The sequence below is a fragment of the Hyperoodon ampullatus genome (assembly GCF_949752795.1).
Source record: "Hyperoodon ampullatus genome assembly, chromosome: 3".
NCBI classification, from domain to species: domain Eukaryota; kingdom Metazoa; phylum Chordata; class Mammalia; order Artiodactyla; family Ziphiidae; genus Hyperoodon; species Hyperoodon ampullatus.
The window spans coordinates 57,678,673-57,696,691 of NC_136916.1; the positions used below are offsets into that span (position 1 = coordinate 57,678,673).

The 18,019-nt window shown below is 38.7% G+C and overlaps 1 protein-coding gene across 3 annotated transcripts in view; it reads left to right on the forward strand.

Annotated features, from left to right (window-relative positions):
* Positions 1-18,019, forward strand: part of MAP2K5 (mitogen-activated protein kinase kinase 5) — a 260,205-nt gene that overhangs the window by 174,018 nt on the left and 68,168 nt on the right. For 2 of the 3 annotated variants that reach the window (XM_079699882.1, XM_079699883.1), the window contains exon 17: positions 4,677-4,706. The exons of the other annotated variant lie outside the window; for it this stretch is intronic. In XM_079699882.1, coding sequence (XP_079556008.1) covers positions 4,677-4,706 — 30 coding nt within the window. The remainder of the gene's footprint in view (positions 1-4,676; positions 4,707-18,019) is intronic. 3 annotated transcript variants of the gene reach the window in all.

The following is an 18,019-nucleotide window of genomic DNA, read 5'->3' on the forward strand; positions in this document are numbered from 1 at the left end:
TAAAGGTTTAACTGCAGTGCACAATCTAAATGCAAAATCCTTCGATGGAAATTTAATTGTGTAAAATGTGCACAAGGGTAATTAAGAACAAATTTTAGAACATTTCAGACTATAAAGTCCTCCTTCAACTAGATCATTGGCTATATTGAAAATGATTATTTGCTGAGAAACATAGAATATGTCTAAATTAAGAATTTATAAAATCCGGTGCTCTTCAGTATAATTGTAAATTTAAAGCTAGTCCCACATTGTTGATATTCTCAGTTGGTCAGTTGATCACCAAAAACATATCCTGAGTTTTTGTCCTGCACTTGCTTTCTGGTTACAATGTATGTTTTCTCTTTATCATTTATGACTTCATGACAATAATTATTCTTATTATCAACAGAAGCCATTTTTGTTGCTTTGTAAATAAATATCTTCTACCCTTTTTGTTAAAATACAAAGGTTTCTATCATACATTTCTTATGTATTTGGCAATTGTTAATCACACTCACACATATATTGGTTACTTAAATTATAAAGTCCAGCATATTCAGATACCGCTAACTCAAGAGTAGTTCATAGATTATGGTTGGACAAATCAAAGATCAATCAGATAACACTAAGGAGCAGTCCTAGTTTTACAGTGAAAGGTTAGTGGTTTACTGTTATTTAAGTGTATTCCCAACTGGTAAATGTTTTTAGAGCATTCTTTTTCTTCCTTTTGCATAGTAAATCTCCCACAACGAACAGAGTATTTAACACTTTGCTGAATCTTATGTATTTAGAATTAAAATGCACTTTTTTATTTAACATTAAATAGAATCCTCTCCCTCCCTCATCTCTACCTCCACTTCCCCAAAATAAATAAAGCTTTTCCAAATCTTTTACAATGTGAGCCGCTCCCCTGCTGGGGATGAAAAGGATGTTAAGAGTCATTTGATGAATTGCTGGCACTTCTGTGCGCCCACATTTTTCAATATACTTTTTTTTAACTGGACTTAAGCTGCCTCAATTTAAATGCTTCTTTTGTAAAGATGATAAAGAGGGCAAAGACTTCCATTGGCTAAGCCCTAATCTGTTTGCTTTGTTGTGATTCTTTTTTTTTCTTCTTCTTTAACCTATTTATAAATCTACATCTACATACAAAGGTCATTGGTTGGCTGAACTTAAACCATTTTACTCAGTAAATTTAATTAAGAAAATACAGTGCAACTCATAAGCAAATGAGTTTTTTCCTAGTTTTAAACCAAACCACCCTCTTGAGTGCTGATTGCCTTGCCCGACCCCTGGTGATACAGAAACAGGCAAAATTAAAAAGGACATTAAAGCTTCATTAAATCTGAAACACATTTAGTACAGTGACATATCTGCAGGCCATTTCAGAGAAGATTACATACTCTCTTTTGTAAGTTTCCTAATTTATAATACCTTGACAATAAAAACTGGGGAAATGCAAGTAGATTAATAGACCAGTAAGGGTAAAAGATACAGAATGGCCCCAGGTCCATCTGTCTCTGAAATATTCACTCATAGCATATGTGCTCCCTCTTCCCCATAAGGGTTCAGTGTTTATTTTGACTTTTGACAGCCTCAGCCATATCTGCTAAGAGCCCTTTTCCTTTTTTACCTTCTCCTAATTGAACTTGATAAAAAGGTTCTAGGGTTTAGCTATATATTTCCTTCTATTTGGCCACAAGACAAATAGTATAGAACATAAACATTGCAGCTGCATTAAACCTGAAAGGGCAGAGACATACATGGAAGGCAGCTCCCTCTCCCAGGGCCTTAAAATGACTGCTTGTGGTGCCAGCCTTATAGTACCGCTGCCAGTTTTCACTAGTGCAGAATTGGAATCCTTGGCTTGCCACTGGAGCAGCCCAGTGGTGACACTGTGGGAGAGGAAATGATTGTTGCGCGTCTCTGGTCAAGAACAGGGGACCATTCTCTGCCCTCAGATTGAAAAGAGGTCAGACCTGCAAGATGCCTTAGAAACAGTCCTCGCAGGAATGTAGTTGACAAGTAAGACGGAGTTTCCACAGGATATCAGGAAAATGCACATAAGTAAAGCCAGTTCCAAGAATGTTGAGGTCACTAGTTCAAGCATTGCCACCTGTTCCCTAGCTGGCTGGTACAGAGAGGCTCCCTGCTGAATTTTCTCTCTGTTCTCTTGATGGAGGTCTCTTACAGAGTAAATGAATATCATCAGCCAGCCTAATTACCTTTTACCAGTTGTGAGAGGGGGCCAAGTAGATGAGTGCACATTCCCAAGTCTGCTGTAGCCTTGCCTCTCCATAGAACAGTGATGACTTGAGAATTTGAGGCTTTGTGTTGAAGTGGAAAAAGTTCACATTTTTCACCTCATCTCACTCTTCTTTTTTTTTTTTTAAAGTCTTCCTTTTATCATTGCTTAGTTCTTTAATCTACAAGAACCAATGGCCAGTGTTGGCACTGGCCAGCTAGTTTAGACCTTAACTGTATATATGGTGGTCAAGTTTCTTCTGCTGGTAAGCTACATGGACAGAATTCTTCCATAGGCCCTAATGACATGTTCAACATGTACCAGAGTGAATGGTGCAGCACCTGTAGAAGGACTTCAGATAGGATGTTCTAAACATTTTCTAGTAGTTATTAAGCTGTCAGCTTTTTCAGACCAGAGACCCTCCTCTTGCTACTTTTTCCAAATGAAAGAATGTGCAAAACTCATAATCTGCAGATGGGTGTGATGATAGGTGACAGCTTTTGGTGAGCTGTCACTGCCTGTCAGTTCAGTACAGAATGGTGCAAATGCCTAGCCCACCCATTACTGCCACAAAAGACCATAGTGGCTCCTTCTGAATCAATGTGCACATTCTCATTGGCCAAAAACACACTGTATTTACAGAATGTAAGTCAAATCAATAGCCTGTGTTGGGTGAAGGTGGAGTGGAGGCCGTGGAGAGCTGAGTCCCTCCCCTTCCTAATTAATAGCAACATATAGACAACAGACATAATCACACAAAGCTGTGAAAGGGAGTTTGATTAACATCCACACTCTCTTTCCTTCACTCTATAGTTGAACAGATTAATGACATCCACCAAATGAAACAATGATAGTATAACTTTATGTCTTGAAAATCTGAGAATTCTGAGTATACAAGAAATGAGTACAAGGTAACAAATCTTACCAAGTATTCATATATATATATATATATATATATATATATATATATATATATATATATATATGTACACACACACATCCAAATGAGTGTTGGCCCTTTCCAAGTAGTCACCTTACATGGTCATATGGTTTATTCCTATTACATTGCTGTTGCTCAAACTGGTTTTAGAACTTTAAAAATTAACCTCAGCATCTTCATGTCTATCCTTATTAAGGAACAAAATATTTATTCTTTGAAGTTGGCTTTGGGTTTTGGTAATACCCATAGGCCATTCAGATCTTAGTCAACAAATAATTTACATGATCGAAAAGCAGAAGGGTATAATTTTAAGCTCAAGATAAGATGCAGTTCTAATAAAATGAAGTAGTTGTTCTTCTGTGACTTGAAATGATTCTAAACACAGTTCCAAAAGAGGAGTTCAAAAATGTTTGAGCAGTGTCAGTGTCTTTGAGATAAGTGCACAACTTCTCAAGATCTAGAAAAGCAATGTAATATGCTGGAAAGAACCCTGGATTAAGTTGCAAGTCTTGGGGTCAGTCCCCAGGCTTCTACTGATTAACTGTGTGGAAACATCTTCAATGGGACTCTGGGGTTCTAATCTGTAAAATAGATTGATGTTTCCTTGGATCCATTCTAGCTTCAAAGTTTCCTGATGTAGTGATTCTACTTTGAAAATATTTACAAATACCTATAAAGGATTTCAGACCTGACAATGGGCCACATTATGAAGTTGCAAAATTTAGCCACAGTTTTCTTTAAATAAATTATGGTACGTTTGGTAAATTTGATCTTATCACTTCATATCAATCCTATTCCTGGTTGAATCATTTTGTTTTCACAGGTGAGAATTTAAAGACCAAAATTAAGTGAGTGGCCTAGAAATACATAGCAGTTTACAAATAAATAAAATTGGAAGCTGTAAGGATTCACTTACCCAATTTCAGACTTATAGTTCCAACTTCACAGTCTTGAACTGCCACTTTCCCACTAGTAGTAGCTCTTCTCTTCTAAATATGAATGGATGAAAAAAACTAACAAATAAATGAAAATAATGGCAAAATTTTCTATTTCACATGGCCCACTCCCCATTTCCTACAACTCTTCCTGTAATACTTATAACTGAAAATTCTACAGAGCTGTGGGCTAGGAGCAATTAAGTGTTTCCATTTTTACAAGAGGAAAAGCCGACAGTATCCTATGGTTTTACATCTCTGTTTAGAAGAAACTGTCGTACACTTGTAAATGTGAATAATGCCCGTACAGCTGACAATATTCCTAAGAGAAACTACATAGGGGTAGTGTTTAGTTGTTAAAAATAGAATATTTTATCAGGGATACAACATTGTCCAATGTAAATGTTCATTCTATATATAGCTTTCAATGTAATTACAGCAATAATTTAGTTTGTGCATTTAAGGTTGTGAGCTTTTTATATTTGCTGGATGTAATTCTGAAATTTAGTACTTGTCTGTCTTAAGATCTGCCCTGCATGCAAATCTATAACTAGACAAATATTATTTCCTTTCTCAGCTTGCTCTTGGGAGGTTTCCATATCCTCAGGTAAGATTGTTCATTACTGCCGTTTTCCACTGTGACATTCATTCCTATGTATGAAGTACAGGGAGCAATTGTGGACATTTGAGCCACATACAAATAAATCTGTCCTGTTAAATTGAAAAGTGATATCTTAAAGGAGTCATTTAGGAGTCTGTATTGATTTTTGATTTTTTTATACTCCAGATTGTTTTCTTCTTTGTTAAAGGTTGAAAGCCATCATTGTGCTCTTCCTTTGTGTGACACTGGTAATGTTTTTCCTCATCCCAACCCAGTACCATGTGCTCTTACTGAGGTTGGAAGAGGGGCACAACCTTTTCTTGATACACTATTTGCGTTTTTGGATTCAATTAGTTATTTGAATTAAAGGATTGAGGTGAAGGGTGAAAATATCTAATCTAAGTCATTATTTTTGCTAAGCAAATAGATGGGCCCCCCAATTTTATGTGGCTGTGATTTCGAACATTTTCTTTTTAAAAAATTTGCCCTTCCTATTTACATTTCTAGGAAAATAAAATGTCCATTATGTTACCATTGCTGATAATAATCTCTATAGTAATTTCTTTAAGATTTTTATTATAGAAGGGTGCTAGCGCTTAAAATATAAAGCTATTTTGTGGTTTGAAAATGATTCCCCAGTGTGTGGGGAGAAATAAGTGAAATGTCTAGAGGGATGAAAAATGAATGGTTTGACTGTTGGTTGATGCTCCCTGTTTTTCTGGCATCTTGGTCTGTACAGGCCAAAGTGCCTGGAGGCATGTCTGATTTAAAGGTGGTGTTGGTCTCTGCTCTTTAAGCATCTATTAACTTGCTATTATTATGCAAATAAGTGTTGTATTACACATACTAATTTATGCATGGTTAGATTATACAGATGCATCACAAACATGGTTATTGAATAACAGGATGGGACTCATTCTCTCTACCATCTTTATAAGCAGTTTTAAGCAAATTGTCCTGGTACCCATGTGGACATTTAAAGCCCCTTCACACGCTGAAATGTCTCTTTTGTATCCTTTTTCTTTTACAGTTAAAGCCATCAGATAAGTGGAGGAGAAATCATCCAAGTTGTTAGGTTCAAGAGTGTCAGTCTCACTTTTCAAATTTGTAGGATTCTTTGTTTAAACATAATCTTTTCCTTAAAGAGAAGATCCTAAGTGTAATCACTTGGCATGCATGCTCGCATTTAGTGAGATTTTACTGTGTACAGCCTTGCTGCTTAGCTCTAGGTAGCCCATCAAATTAAAATCACATTTTCAGGATTTATAGCTCATTAGAATATTTATCTTGGTAAGCCTCTTATTCTGTCAGTAATTTTTAAACAATTCACTGTTTGGCCAGTGTATGCAATCTCCTCAAATTTTGTAAATGAAGAGAAGAGGCACTGTATAACTTATCTCTCAAACAAGTCTTAATAGAAAACTTCTATAAGCCATCTAAGAAAAAAAAAATACCAAAGATTGGGAATGTAGCTGTATTCTTGAGATTCCTAATGCCTAGAGTATTTAATCAGTGAGATTTGACAAGTGATAAGTCTAAGAAATGATTGCATTTGACAAATGAAGCTTTTGAAGGCTCTGGTCGAATTTAGAAAGAGGCTGTCTACCTTTGCAGTATTGTTTTCTGGAATGTTTAAGTATATGTTTACTTGATCAGTCGAGTGGAAGTTGGAAAATTCTAATGTGCTGAACTCCCTAGGTAGCAATCACTGTTATGCCAGAGTGAGGGGAAAACTGTATTCCTTGAATTGTGATAGAATATTGTCACCAAATTGGGACTTTCATTTCAAATAATAGAAGCAGCTTTGATGCCATCAGGCCTATTTCCCAGGTCTTTCAACAGAAGTTTGTGCACTTCATTGCTGGAATCATTAATAACTTTTGATGGAGTTGTCATTTATTTTACAGGCTTTGTACTATATAGACTGAAGATTGGGAAAGGTTACTTTATAGATTCCTTTTCTACCCTTTTGCCTTCAAATAAAGCACATGAAGAAAAATGTTTATTTTGATAGTATCTCAGGGACTGAATTATGAAATAATACCTTCTCTTTGGCCCATATTATCTCATTTGAACCCCTAACCACTCTGTGTGATAGCCTCCCCTTATAAATTGGACAAACAGGATGGCTGATTTGCTCATTGTTGTACTGTAGGTGGTTTGGGGCCATTGAATCCCAAGTGGAATAGGCAGGAGTGAATCACACACTCTCAGGAGTGGAAAGTGATCTCAGACAACATCGAATCAAACCTCTCTACAATATCTCTGAAAAGCAAAGTTGAACACCTCCAGTGATAGGTAACTCACTAGTTTACAAAGCAGCTATAGAGTCAAAGCTTTATTTACCAGGCTGAGGACTGCCTCATCTTAATTATTACCCACTGGTCTGGCCCTTGAACACATGAAAGATTTTCATATATCCTTAAGATCTCACAGTTTTGCATCCTTTGCATACCCAGGGCTGGGTACTCAAAGTCAAATCAGGGAACCAGATCTCAGCTGCCTTCACTAGTGGCAAGCTGAGGAGACTGGCCTGTTTGAAAGAACTCTAGACCAGGAGCCAGAAGATTAGGATTAGAACCCAGCTCTAACAAGCTCTGGTCACTGCAGGCCTTAATTCTTGCTTTGGCCTGTTTCCTCATCTCTAAAATGAGCATCCTGATACCTGCCTTTCCTATCTGATTAGAAGTATGCAGATCAAATAAGATTATGGATATGAATTTCTAATCCTCAACCAAAGGTTGCAAGAGGATGTGTTTGCAACCTGCCAGCTGCAGCTGGAGCAGAGTGTAAAATGAGCAGAAGGGAAAGAGGGGAGGCAAGGCCAGCATCCAGACTCGTCCTTCCCCCAGCCCAGCGTCAGTGCTGCTGACAGCGTCGTTAGCAGCGTCTCTTACTGCCGGTGACACAGTGTGTATCTGGTAGGGACACAGATGAGGGTGAGGTGTTGGGAAGATAGCAGGGAGAGTTAGTAGCCCAGGACCAACATAAAGGTTAAAGGACTGGATTTTTGTTGAGATAATCATTCTCCATGAATTTCATTGTTTGGGGGGTTGGGTTTTTATCTGTTATTTGAAAACACTGTCTATTTTAGTTTCCTTTAGGCCTTAAAGTTGCGTAGCCTCACTGGCATGCAGTTTAGGGCTCTATGGAAAGAAAGGTTAGGAGCCATTATAAATACACGGTCTTATTACTACAGCTTATAATAGGAGGAACAACGATGTCAGATTCACCTAGCACCTTTCCGACATCCAGCTCCAAAGCACTTGCTGTTATCTGACTCGGAACTGTTATTTCCAGCCTCCAGGTGAGCAGACTGAGTCTCGGAGAGATGAGGTGCCTTGCCTTGGGGATGAATGGGTACAGTTAGATCTAGGACTTGCAGGCGACTCAACCAGATGACTGGCTCTGTGAACTCTGATTTTGGTTTGCTGTTTGAACCACTGCCCTCCTTCCCACTCAGCCCCACCAAGCCCTTCTCCTGGCTCTCCTTCTCTGCCCTCAGGAGGCCTCCTGTGTAGATGAGAAGGGTTGTGCCATGGAAGATGATGACAAGACCATTCCCTAGAGCCCTTTTGCTTTTCTTACCATGTGTTTAGCAGAGTGATGGATCTGGAGGGACCCAGAGCTCTCACTGACCCCAGTGCCATTAAACTCTGGGTGCCTGTGAAGGATATTCCGCAATAGAATAATGAAAACTTGTGTTTTTAAACATCTGGTAAACAGATAGTATCTCAATTTCTTGAACAATTTAGCTTTAATAGTCATCGGGGAAAATGTGCAAGTCCGGACAAGGACTAGAGCTGTGTATATAGTTAATCATGTAGATCCAAATCCAGTTGACTTAAAAAACATGATGGTGGGCAATGGTTTGTTTAATGATACCATAATTTAGGAGAAATGAAAAAGATTGCCTGCTAAAAACTGTCATCCTTCATTCAGACTTTACAACAGTACCCTGCATTAGGATGATAGTAAATCCATTACGGAGACTTCTCAGGGAATGTGCCAGCTCTGGCATTTGGAAATTGGTAAGCAAGATGCCACAGGAAAGTGAAGATAATATAGATACAAATGTATTTAAGGTACTTTTGCATGTGTAAAAATGTTCTTCTTTTGGCTACATTTCCTGATCTTGGTTAATAAGTTACATCAAAATGACCTGAAGTTAAAAAAAGGAAAAAAATCTGAGCAAATAGTGCCCCTGGTATTGTAAAGCTTTGAATGTTTTCACACCCCATTAATTTATTACTTCTCTTTCTTCATCTTTAAATTTCATTTTTTTTTCAAAAATTCCGACTCCCTGCTGCTGCAGTGATTTTCATCTTGTTGTTAATTTTCCCTGCTCCATATGGAGCTCCAGACATTTCACCTGGAGGCTGTACTAGATTTTGCTGTAGTGATTGTACTTCCGGAGGCCAAAACTGTCATTTAGGGTTCCTGGTGCATCTGTCTGGGCCAGGCTTTTCACTGGCATGGGAGAGTGTGAATAACAAATTGGATGCACCTGAGATTCAGATGATTAGTGTGTTTTGTGAATCTCCACGACTTGTAAGCAGATAGCTCTGGGGTGCGGGGGTGGGGGTGCTAAACAGCAACTGGGTAAATCTGTACTCACACCTTACATTTGGGGCTTTGCAAGGGAAGTGCAAACATCCTAGGCAGTCTGAGTGCAGAGAGAGTAACAAATATTTCATCCTGCCTTGTCATTGATTAGAAAAGAGCCTTTAATTTCATTTCACCCCATGTTGTGATTAATTTGCATTCTTTGTCAGAAGTTAATGGAGTTTTTTATGGTTCACTCTGAAATCCTTGAAGACATCAGACTTGATCTGATGTTTATGCAACCGCCAGCGGAATTTTTTCGTTTGATTGATGGCAAGCTTGATGTTATTCCAAACGGCTTTTTAAGCTGTTTTTAAGAATTATTTGAATAAAATGCAAGCAAGATATTGTTGTAATGATCAAGATTATCTGTTAAAAATCTGTTTCAAATAAAGAAGGTGATGAGTAGTAAAAAGGATCAAAAATATGAGATATAGTGAATAATGATGTTATTTGTTAAAATATATAACAATGGCATCCAAATAAATTATTGCAATATATAGAGATCACTTTTTTTGAAAAAATATGCCATCATCTGACCAAATAGAATAATTAAGGCCAAGGCAAAAGGAAAGTCTGCATCTTTGGGATTAAAAATCTTTACTACCAATTGGCATTTCTCATTTATTCTGCCACCTTTTGCCACCAATGTACGAAATAGAGATCTGCTGTTCTTAACTCAAGGAGACAGGGTCTGTCAGGCCTGTTAGCTGAACAAAATGATGACATATTACTTGTCTCAATAAAGACGCATTCTTAAATTCCAATACAAGTTAAACATAAGTGGATAATAGAGGATTTTAAGTGAAAGACATGTATTCTTAATAGTATAATAACTGGCCCTTTTCACAAGACAGTACAGAAATGAAAATATCCTGTTGTTAAAAAGCAAAATACCCCACTTGTTCATGGGTAAGAGAAACATGTGTTCACCCCCCCATACACTGTATATCAAAGTATGAAGGAAGCTGTAGGTGGCATTTGCTCAGAACCCCCTGCTACTAACCAAGGAAATATGTTTTGCAAATGCTTTTTGATTACTGATACCATTTGTTTGATTTGGGTGCTTTGCCTTGCTTCAGCAGATCCTTGCTTTGCTGTGATTGCTGCTAGTGAGACTTACTCATAGGTCAAAAAGCTACTTATCTGAGCATTCATTTAAAACAGATTAATTTATTTGCTGTATCTGAAAGTTTGCTAAATAATTGGGTGGTTTTAATTTAAGTTACTGCTTTCTGATCCTTGTATTAACATGATCTAAGGTCCTTTTTATTATATGCAATCTATATTATTGACCACAATTGCCCTGTTTTCATTTAAATGTAAGCAGCTTGTCAAGTAGAAAATATTTTGTTTAACTTGGCCTGGAAACCTGCTATTTTAATGTGTGTGAGGTTTTTTTTTCAATTGACAGACTGTCTTTTAAACATACGTTTATTTTGTAGTAATAAATTGTGCTCTGGATAGAGTATTTGTCTTGTAATAAAGTAGAAAGCGTATGTTCTTAAAACTATTTTAAAATATTAAACGTTTTTCAAAAGTTAATGTCAAAATACTAGAGTTTTTACACCTAATTTTATTCATGTTTTAAAATCCTTTGAGTATATTGTTATTAATCCTAATTTTGACAATTTAATATGGTTTTATATTCAGTGTTAAATTCACACTATAGATATCACTGTCTTATTTATGTATTAATGTGCTAATTATGCCTAGACCAACCTAGTATTGCAAAATTAAACCTAAAAAGTTTGCCTTCTTTGAAAAGAGGTGTTTGGAATCTATCCTTTGTTGCATGAACTTTTTGAAATTTGAACATCAAGGATTTTAGTAAACTGTAAATATCCAGATTTTGTGTGAGATCTCTGGTCAAAGAAAAAAACAGCAGTAGGTTATTACCCCAACTTCAGGTTCTAACCTTTAACTGGCAAGAGTCCAAAAGAGTGATATGTGTGCAGTTTTATTTTTCCAAACATTTCTAGCCTACATGTTTTAATTCATTGTTTATTTTCATCCTCACTATTGAGGATATAGACAGTTAAAATATACTGATATTTCAAGCCATAAAATCATATTTTATGTTCCATAAAATGCAGAGGTGAAATTTAGGTGATATGAAGATGTTCCCTGATAAACATTTGCTTCTTCCCAGGAATTTTTTAATAGCCCATGTCAAATTTTTCTCCCAATGTCTATTTCATACTTATCAAGAGGTCTCATAATTTTATTTGCTTAGTCTATGCTGAAGACAGGAGGTGGGTTCCCACTATATCTTTAAAATGGAGCAGAAATGGAAGAGAAATCATCCCCCAAGTGTGGGTAGCTTAGAAATGTGAAACTTTCCATTAAAGATAAATTACTTGTTAACACCTCAGTTGAGGTATATGTAGTTAGCCAGCTAGGTTAGTGATTGTCTCTATTTTTTTAAAAAGCACTAACCCAATGTTGGTTTGGTTTTATAGCACCTTCTAAACTATTTTATGACATACATCTCAGTTTAATTGAACATATATTTGTCATTGAGCATCTACTCTGTCCTGGCACTGGGCTAAGCACTGGGAGTACGGAAATGGAACAGATGTGGTCCCTGCTGTCAAAGAGTCCAATGCAGTGGGAAGAAAAATGTAAACAAATGACAGTTGATATAAAAGGAGCCCTACAGGAGGTACTATGCTCTGGCCTCAAGAGTAAGAGGTCAGCTCACTTTAGGAAATTATGGTTTCACAGGGTAGATGATGCTTGAGCTGAGGCTCTAAGGCTAGAAGGATGGACAAGAACTTTCCAGGTATTCTAGTCAAGAGGAGAGTCATCTTGTAAAAGATAAAGGTCTAAAGCAGCACGTTGTATTTGGTGTCCTTGCAGTACTTCAACTCAATAGGTTACTACTGCTACTGTGACATTTATCTCCCTAATAGTTTGGGAATGTCCTTAGATGACTTTTAAAGCAACACTGGGAGGGAAGTAAGAAAAGGTTGGTAGAATGATAGAGGAGAGAAGTGCTGTGTCAGGATGGAGATGGCACATGTAGCAGAGACCAGATAATGAAATTGAGCTTGAGAATTTCATGAATCCCTTTGAGATGACTGAGAGCCAGTCTGAGGTTGGAAATCACTGCATTTTAAGATTTCTACCCTAAGGTCAGTTGGCACATGCCTCTGAGGGGTTCCCTGCCACCCTTTATGAATTTAACTTGGCATATTGTAGAACATTTTCTAGACTGCTGGAGGATTGGTCGTCATGATCAAATGAGCTAATACCTAAGAGACCACTTTGAAAAAAATAAGGTGGTAAATAAGAGCAAGGTAATATTAGTATTATTTATATTTCCAGGAAGTACTTTAGGGATTTATCTATGTAACTCTGAAAATATATGACCATGTCTCACTCCAGTTAGGACTAAAATGAATTACTTTTCTGATCCCATAAGAGCCTTCCTTTACAGTCTTTCTTTTTTGTGTTATAATTTATCATTCACAATCACCATCATTAATATATAGAATTATATGCAGAATCTAGTCATTTTTAACTCAGTAACTGGGGACCATGATACTTTTACAATTTTTAAATAATCAGTTTAGCCCAGAAATAGAATGGAAGTTTGAAGTAATGAACTTGGTGCTCAGTCTGGCTTTCAGGGGTGACTTCGCTATCTTCTTTTCCTCTTCGACTTTGTGGTCTGGAAGGCCTTCCATTTTTCCCCCTTTGGTTTCATTGGTACTACCTCATGGAATCATAGAATTTCAGGATGTGAGGAGATCTTACAATGGTCTAGTTCAACTCATTTCTTTTACAGAGGAGGAAAGGGGGGTCCATAGCCATTTAATGACTCACTGATGATTACCAGATATTTGGCAACAAGGTCAGACTGTCTCCCACTCTAGAGGGATGGGGCAGGGGGAGAAAGTGAGAGAAGGGACCCAGAGGCTTTGAGCCCAAATAGCTATCCTTATTTTACACACCCATCCATTCAAGTACTGCCTCCAAGTGGTGTGTCTACAGAGATGGAAATTACTGTTGTAGGATGCTCCATGCCTGCCAGGTAATTGCTGACGGATATGGATCCCTAGGGGGAAGTGGTCTTCAACAGCAGTAGTAGCAGCAGCAACAACAGACAAAGACATCAACTTTATTGTTCTCCAGTGTTTTACTTATCAACATTCAGTATAGAAAACTTGGGTAGATTTGGGGCTAGGGGCTCATTGGCATCCAAGTTAAAAAGGGGGCAGACCTGGCCAAGCTTTGTTTGAGTACAGGTTACTTTTTAGATATTTACAGTTCTGGATTAATGCCTGGGGAGTTTGGGAATTCTTCCTCAACTAAAATGTTAATGATGCTAAGAACCCAGCCTTCTTTAGTGCCAATAAAACAGACAAGCTAAGTTCATTGAAAAATCAGTGAAAGGATTTGCCTGAAAGGAGCAAAGAGCTGATTCGATTTAAGACTGGAGATTGCCCAGGACACACCAGTTGGAAAGAGGGTGCCAGGGACTGCTAGGAGCTAAGAAAGGAGGCAGTTGTCTGTTTATGCTCAGAGCCAAGGTGTCGTCCCCAAAGAATTGTGGGAAACTGAGGAAAGCAATTAGAACCAAGTGTAGACTCTGTTGTGCTGTACACTGTCAAGGTCTATAGGTGGTGACACCATGGGGGGAAGGTAAGGAAGTCTGGGGAAAGAGAGACCAAAGAGGGTGATGGAGCTTGTCTTGTTTTGTGTTCAGAGACAGGTTTCAGAGAGCACCATTCTGGGCATGAGGAGACCTCGACCCCAGTCCTAGCTCTAGTTTGGTAAAATACAGTAAACAAAAGAATGTTCCCGGCTAAAGGCCTCCCTCCAGCCCCTGATCGTTGGTCAGCCCTATGCCTCCTTGGTAGCCAGGCAGCTGGAAATGCTCAGTGACTCAGGGTAGAGGCAACTGGGGTACAACAGGTGACACACCCAACAAGTGACAAATTGAATCATTATCAGTATATGGTTTCCGCCTAGCCACACACACAGAGTTAACCTGAGTTCTGGTCCTGGCTGTTCCTATTAGTTGTTTGACCTTATTTCTTTTCAGACCTCAGTTTTCTCATCTGGAAACTGATGGAGGTGGCCTAGGTCAGTCACGTGCCAAATACAGTAGGTGGGCATCCACTCTCTGACACATACACACATGCATGCACACACGAACACATTATCTGTTAATTTTCAAAATGTGTCTAAGTAATATCTTGTATGAACTAAGAGTTATTTGGTAAACAAGACTGAAAAATGCTGGACTAGATACTTCTGTGGTCTCCTTTCATCTTGTACGAACAGTTTCCTCCTCTTTTCTACACCTTCAGCCACCTTACTCAACACCATCTCCCCATGTCCTCCCTTAGAGTTTATTGAAACCTTATTTTACTTATATCAAAATATGAGAGATGTGAACCAAAACTCTGAAACAGAAGTCAGACTTTCTTCAGTTCATTCTAGATCCATGACTTCTCTTTAAACCTGTTTTGAATTTACAGTCAAGCCAGTAAGACACACGTTAATTAACATGGTTATATGTGACTGTATTTCAAGATTTTTTTTCTTTCCTAATCCTGTATGAACCATGTATTGGCTGCAGTTACAGCTTATCTCAGAATCTCAGCAGGCCAAAAAATGTTGTGAGATATATCGCGGTTAAAAAAAAAAAAAAAAAGGAGCGATATGTGGAGTCTTAGCTCACAAAGAAAACCTTCCTTGCAATGCCTAAAAACATGACTTGTTTTGGGGGGCATGGGGAAGCTGTCTTAGAAATTTACAGCGTCTGGAATTCAGCGAACTATATTTTATACAAACATTCAGTGACATTTAGAGGTGCGTGCAAGCCCTGTGCTTAAGTCTCAGCTCTGCCACTAAATTTCAGGGAACTTAATAAGTCACTTTGTTTTTGTGGACCAGCAATTATATCTTATCCATCATCTGAGTCCTAGAGTCTAGTACAGTGGCTGGCACAGAGTAAGTACTTCATAAACATATATGAATTGATGAATTGATAATTTAGTTTAATTTTACTTTTTTTACATGTTGGCAATAGCATGTTTTAGAATCAGCAGGAACTAAGAATCAATACACATCCTTAGGCTTTAAATTAATAATTTCATCCCCTTTTCTTCCATGTCCGTATTTCCACTCTACCCTGCCAGCATTAATATCCGAAGAATAAAACCTTCCAAGGAGATGTGATAATTGTCTTCAGATATTTGAGGATTCTCTGTAAGAAAGGATGTGGATTTGTACTGTTAGGGTAGAACTGGAACAGGAGGTAGAATGGACAGTCAGAAAATGTAAGCTCCGCATTACTGTATGTATTCAGACAGAAGTCCGGTCAGCAGGGGCGTAAAGGAGGGATTCAAGGGTCAGATGGGGCGGAAGCTAGGTCAGATTAAAAAACCTTTCAGGTGCTTTCAGACACCAAGTCTATGAGTCTGCTTCAGTGTTGGGCAAGACTCACCTCAGCCAAACAAATAGAAGGTTGATGCATTTTGTGTCAGTTACAGGGGAAAGACAACAGGTAGAAACTTCATCAGACTTGTCTAGATTCTGTAATTGGTTTAATGATCCACTCATTTTGACTCACAAATACTCTGTCAGTGTGAAACACATAAGAAATAGAAGAGTACAGGAAAGAAGTAATTCTTTTTCAGCCCAAGACTTACACACTTCTGTTTCTCTCCACTGAACCAACTATGTGACGTGGCTATCAAAAATGTGAATGCACTTGTAGCCTCTATGACAGTCTTCTAAATAGTGTATAGTGTCCAAAGCAAGGTGATCTAAGTCAGTGCAAGGTATGTGTTCAGGCGTGGATATCACACTTTATGAGGAACGTGCACATACAGCACCACACTCAGAGAAGAGTAACCTCAAAGGAGAATGTGAACTCATGCTTGGTCCTTCTAGACAGCTTTCTGGTTCAGCTCACAGAAAACCCAACTCAAAGTTGCCTCAATCATAAGGGAAATTTATTGAATTACGTGACCGAAAATCTAAGTATCGCTGGTTTTAGGTAGAACTTTATCTGGTAAGTCACTTTGAGCTCTATTCTTATTAGGCTTCTCCCTTCACAGACCAAGAATGGCTGTAGAGTTCCTGGGGTGACCTGCTTCCCAGTTTAGAAGGAAAGAGCAGGTCTCTTTTCCCCCACAAGCAACCAGAGGCTGTGGGCTTCAGTTTGATTGGACCAGTTTAACTCCCTGCAGCCAGGGCATTTAGGTGATGCCAACTAGTTTAAGCCTGGACCACATGCCCCATCTCTAAAGCTGGGGGCGAAGTCTTCTTCCCACGAAGCACGTGGGCTGCTTAGGGGTGGGGTAATGCGGTTAGAGTGTCATTACTAATGGAAGGGAGAAGGATAGAGGGCAACCAAACATAGCAAATGATCCTAGGAAGAAAATATCAATAGGATGTTTGTTCAGAAAAGAAAACATTGTGGAGGCATGACAGCTATCTTCAGATACGTGAAGAGCTGTCATTAGACTTAATCACTACAGCTCCAGACCATGGGCACATCTTATAGGAAGACACATTTGGACTCAAAATAAGAATGAACTTCCTAACAATTCAAGCTACCCAAGATAGAATCACTGGAATCCCGTCACTGGAAGTCTTCTAGCAAAGACAGGCTAGCTGTCTGTCAGGAATATTTTTTTTTCATTGGTTCCCTCACTCTTTTTTTTTTTAATTATTCTTGGCTGCATCGGGTCTTAGTTGTGGCACGCAGGATTTTTCGTTGAGGCGCGCGGGCTCTTTGTTGCGGTGTGCGGGCTTCTCTCTAGTTGTGGCATGCAGGTTTTCTCTCTTTAGTTGAAGCGCCTGGACTCCAGGGTGCATGGGCTCTCTAGTTTGCGACAGGCAGGCTCTCTAGTTGAGGTACGTGGGCTTAGTTGCCCTGCGGCATGTGGGAACTTAGTTCCCTGACCAGGGATCGAACCCACGTCCCCTGCATTGGAAGGCGATTCTTTACCACTGGACCACCAGGGAAGTCCCTGTCAGGAATATTATAAAGTGAATTTATACATGGAACAAGGAATCGGACTACTTGACTTCGAACATCATTCTGGACTCTGGCATGTGGAGGATTTAAGCTAATAGAGATGCAAACTAACTGATAGCTCCAGAAAAAGCCTTTCAGACATTTTGACACACTAAAATAACTTTTGCTGTGGCAGATTTATTTGACCATAAGGAGTAGAATGATCAACAGGCCTTTCTCAGAAAAAGCAACACCTCCCCCTCTCACCCCTCTCCTATACACAAAGAACAGATATTCTTCCTAGATTCTGAAATAAGACCACACATTTTTTGGAACAAAGAAAAGAGAAAAGTTTGATACAGCAGATGTCTAAAATCTTTGAAAAGCTAGTGCTTAATGGACTCCTTGACCAGACCTTGTACCATTAGGGAAAAGGTCAGTTTTGTAATTCACATTGGTTGTTTTGAATTGTGATCCTAAGCCCCTGCTTTTCTCACAGAATTTAGGTCTAAATATTACAATTCTCATTTACTTGCCCGGGAGATGATTTACTCTGGCTCTTGTACACCTGTGTTGGGGAGGACCTGAGCTATGTCAGTTTTACATACACAAGGGATAAAAGAGTATAGACTGGGGCCTCCCTGGTGGCGCAGTGGTTGAGAGTCCGCCTGCCGATGCAGGGGATACGGGTTCGTGCCCCGGTCTGGGAGGATCCCATATGCCGCGGAGC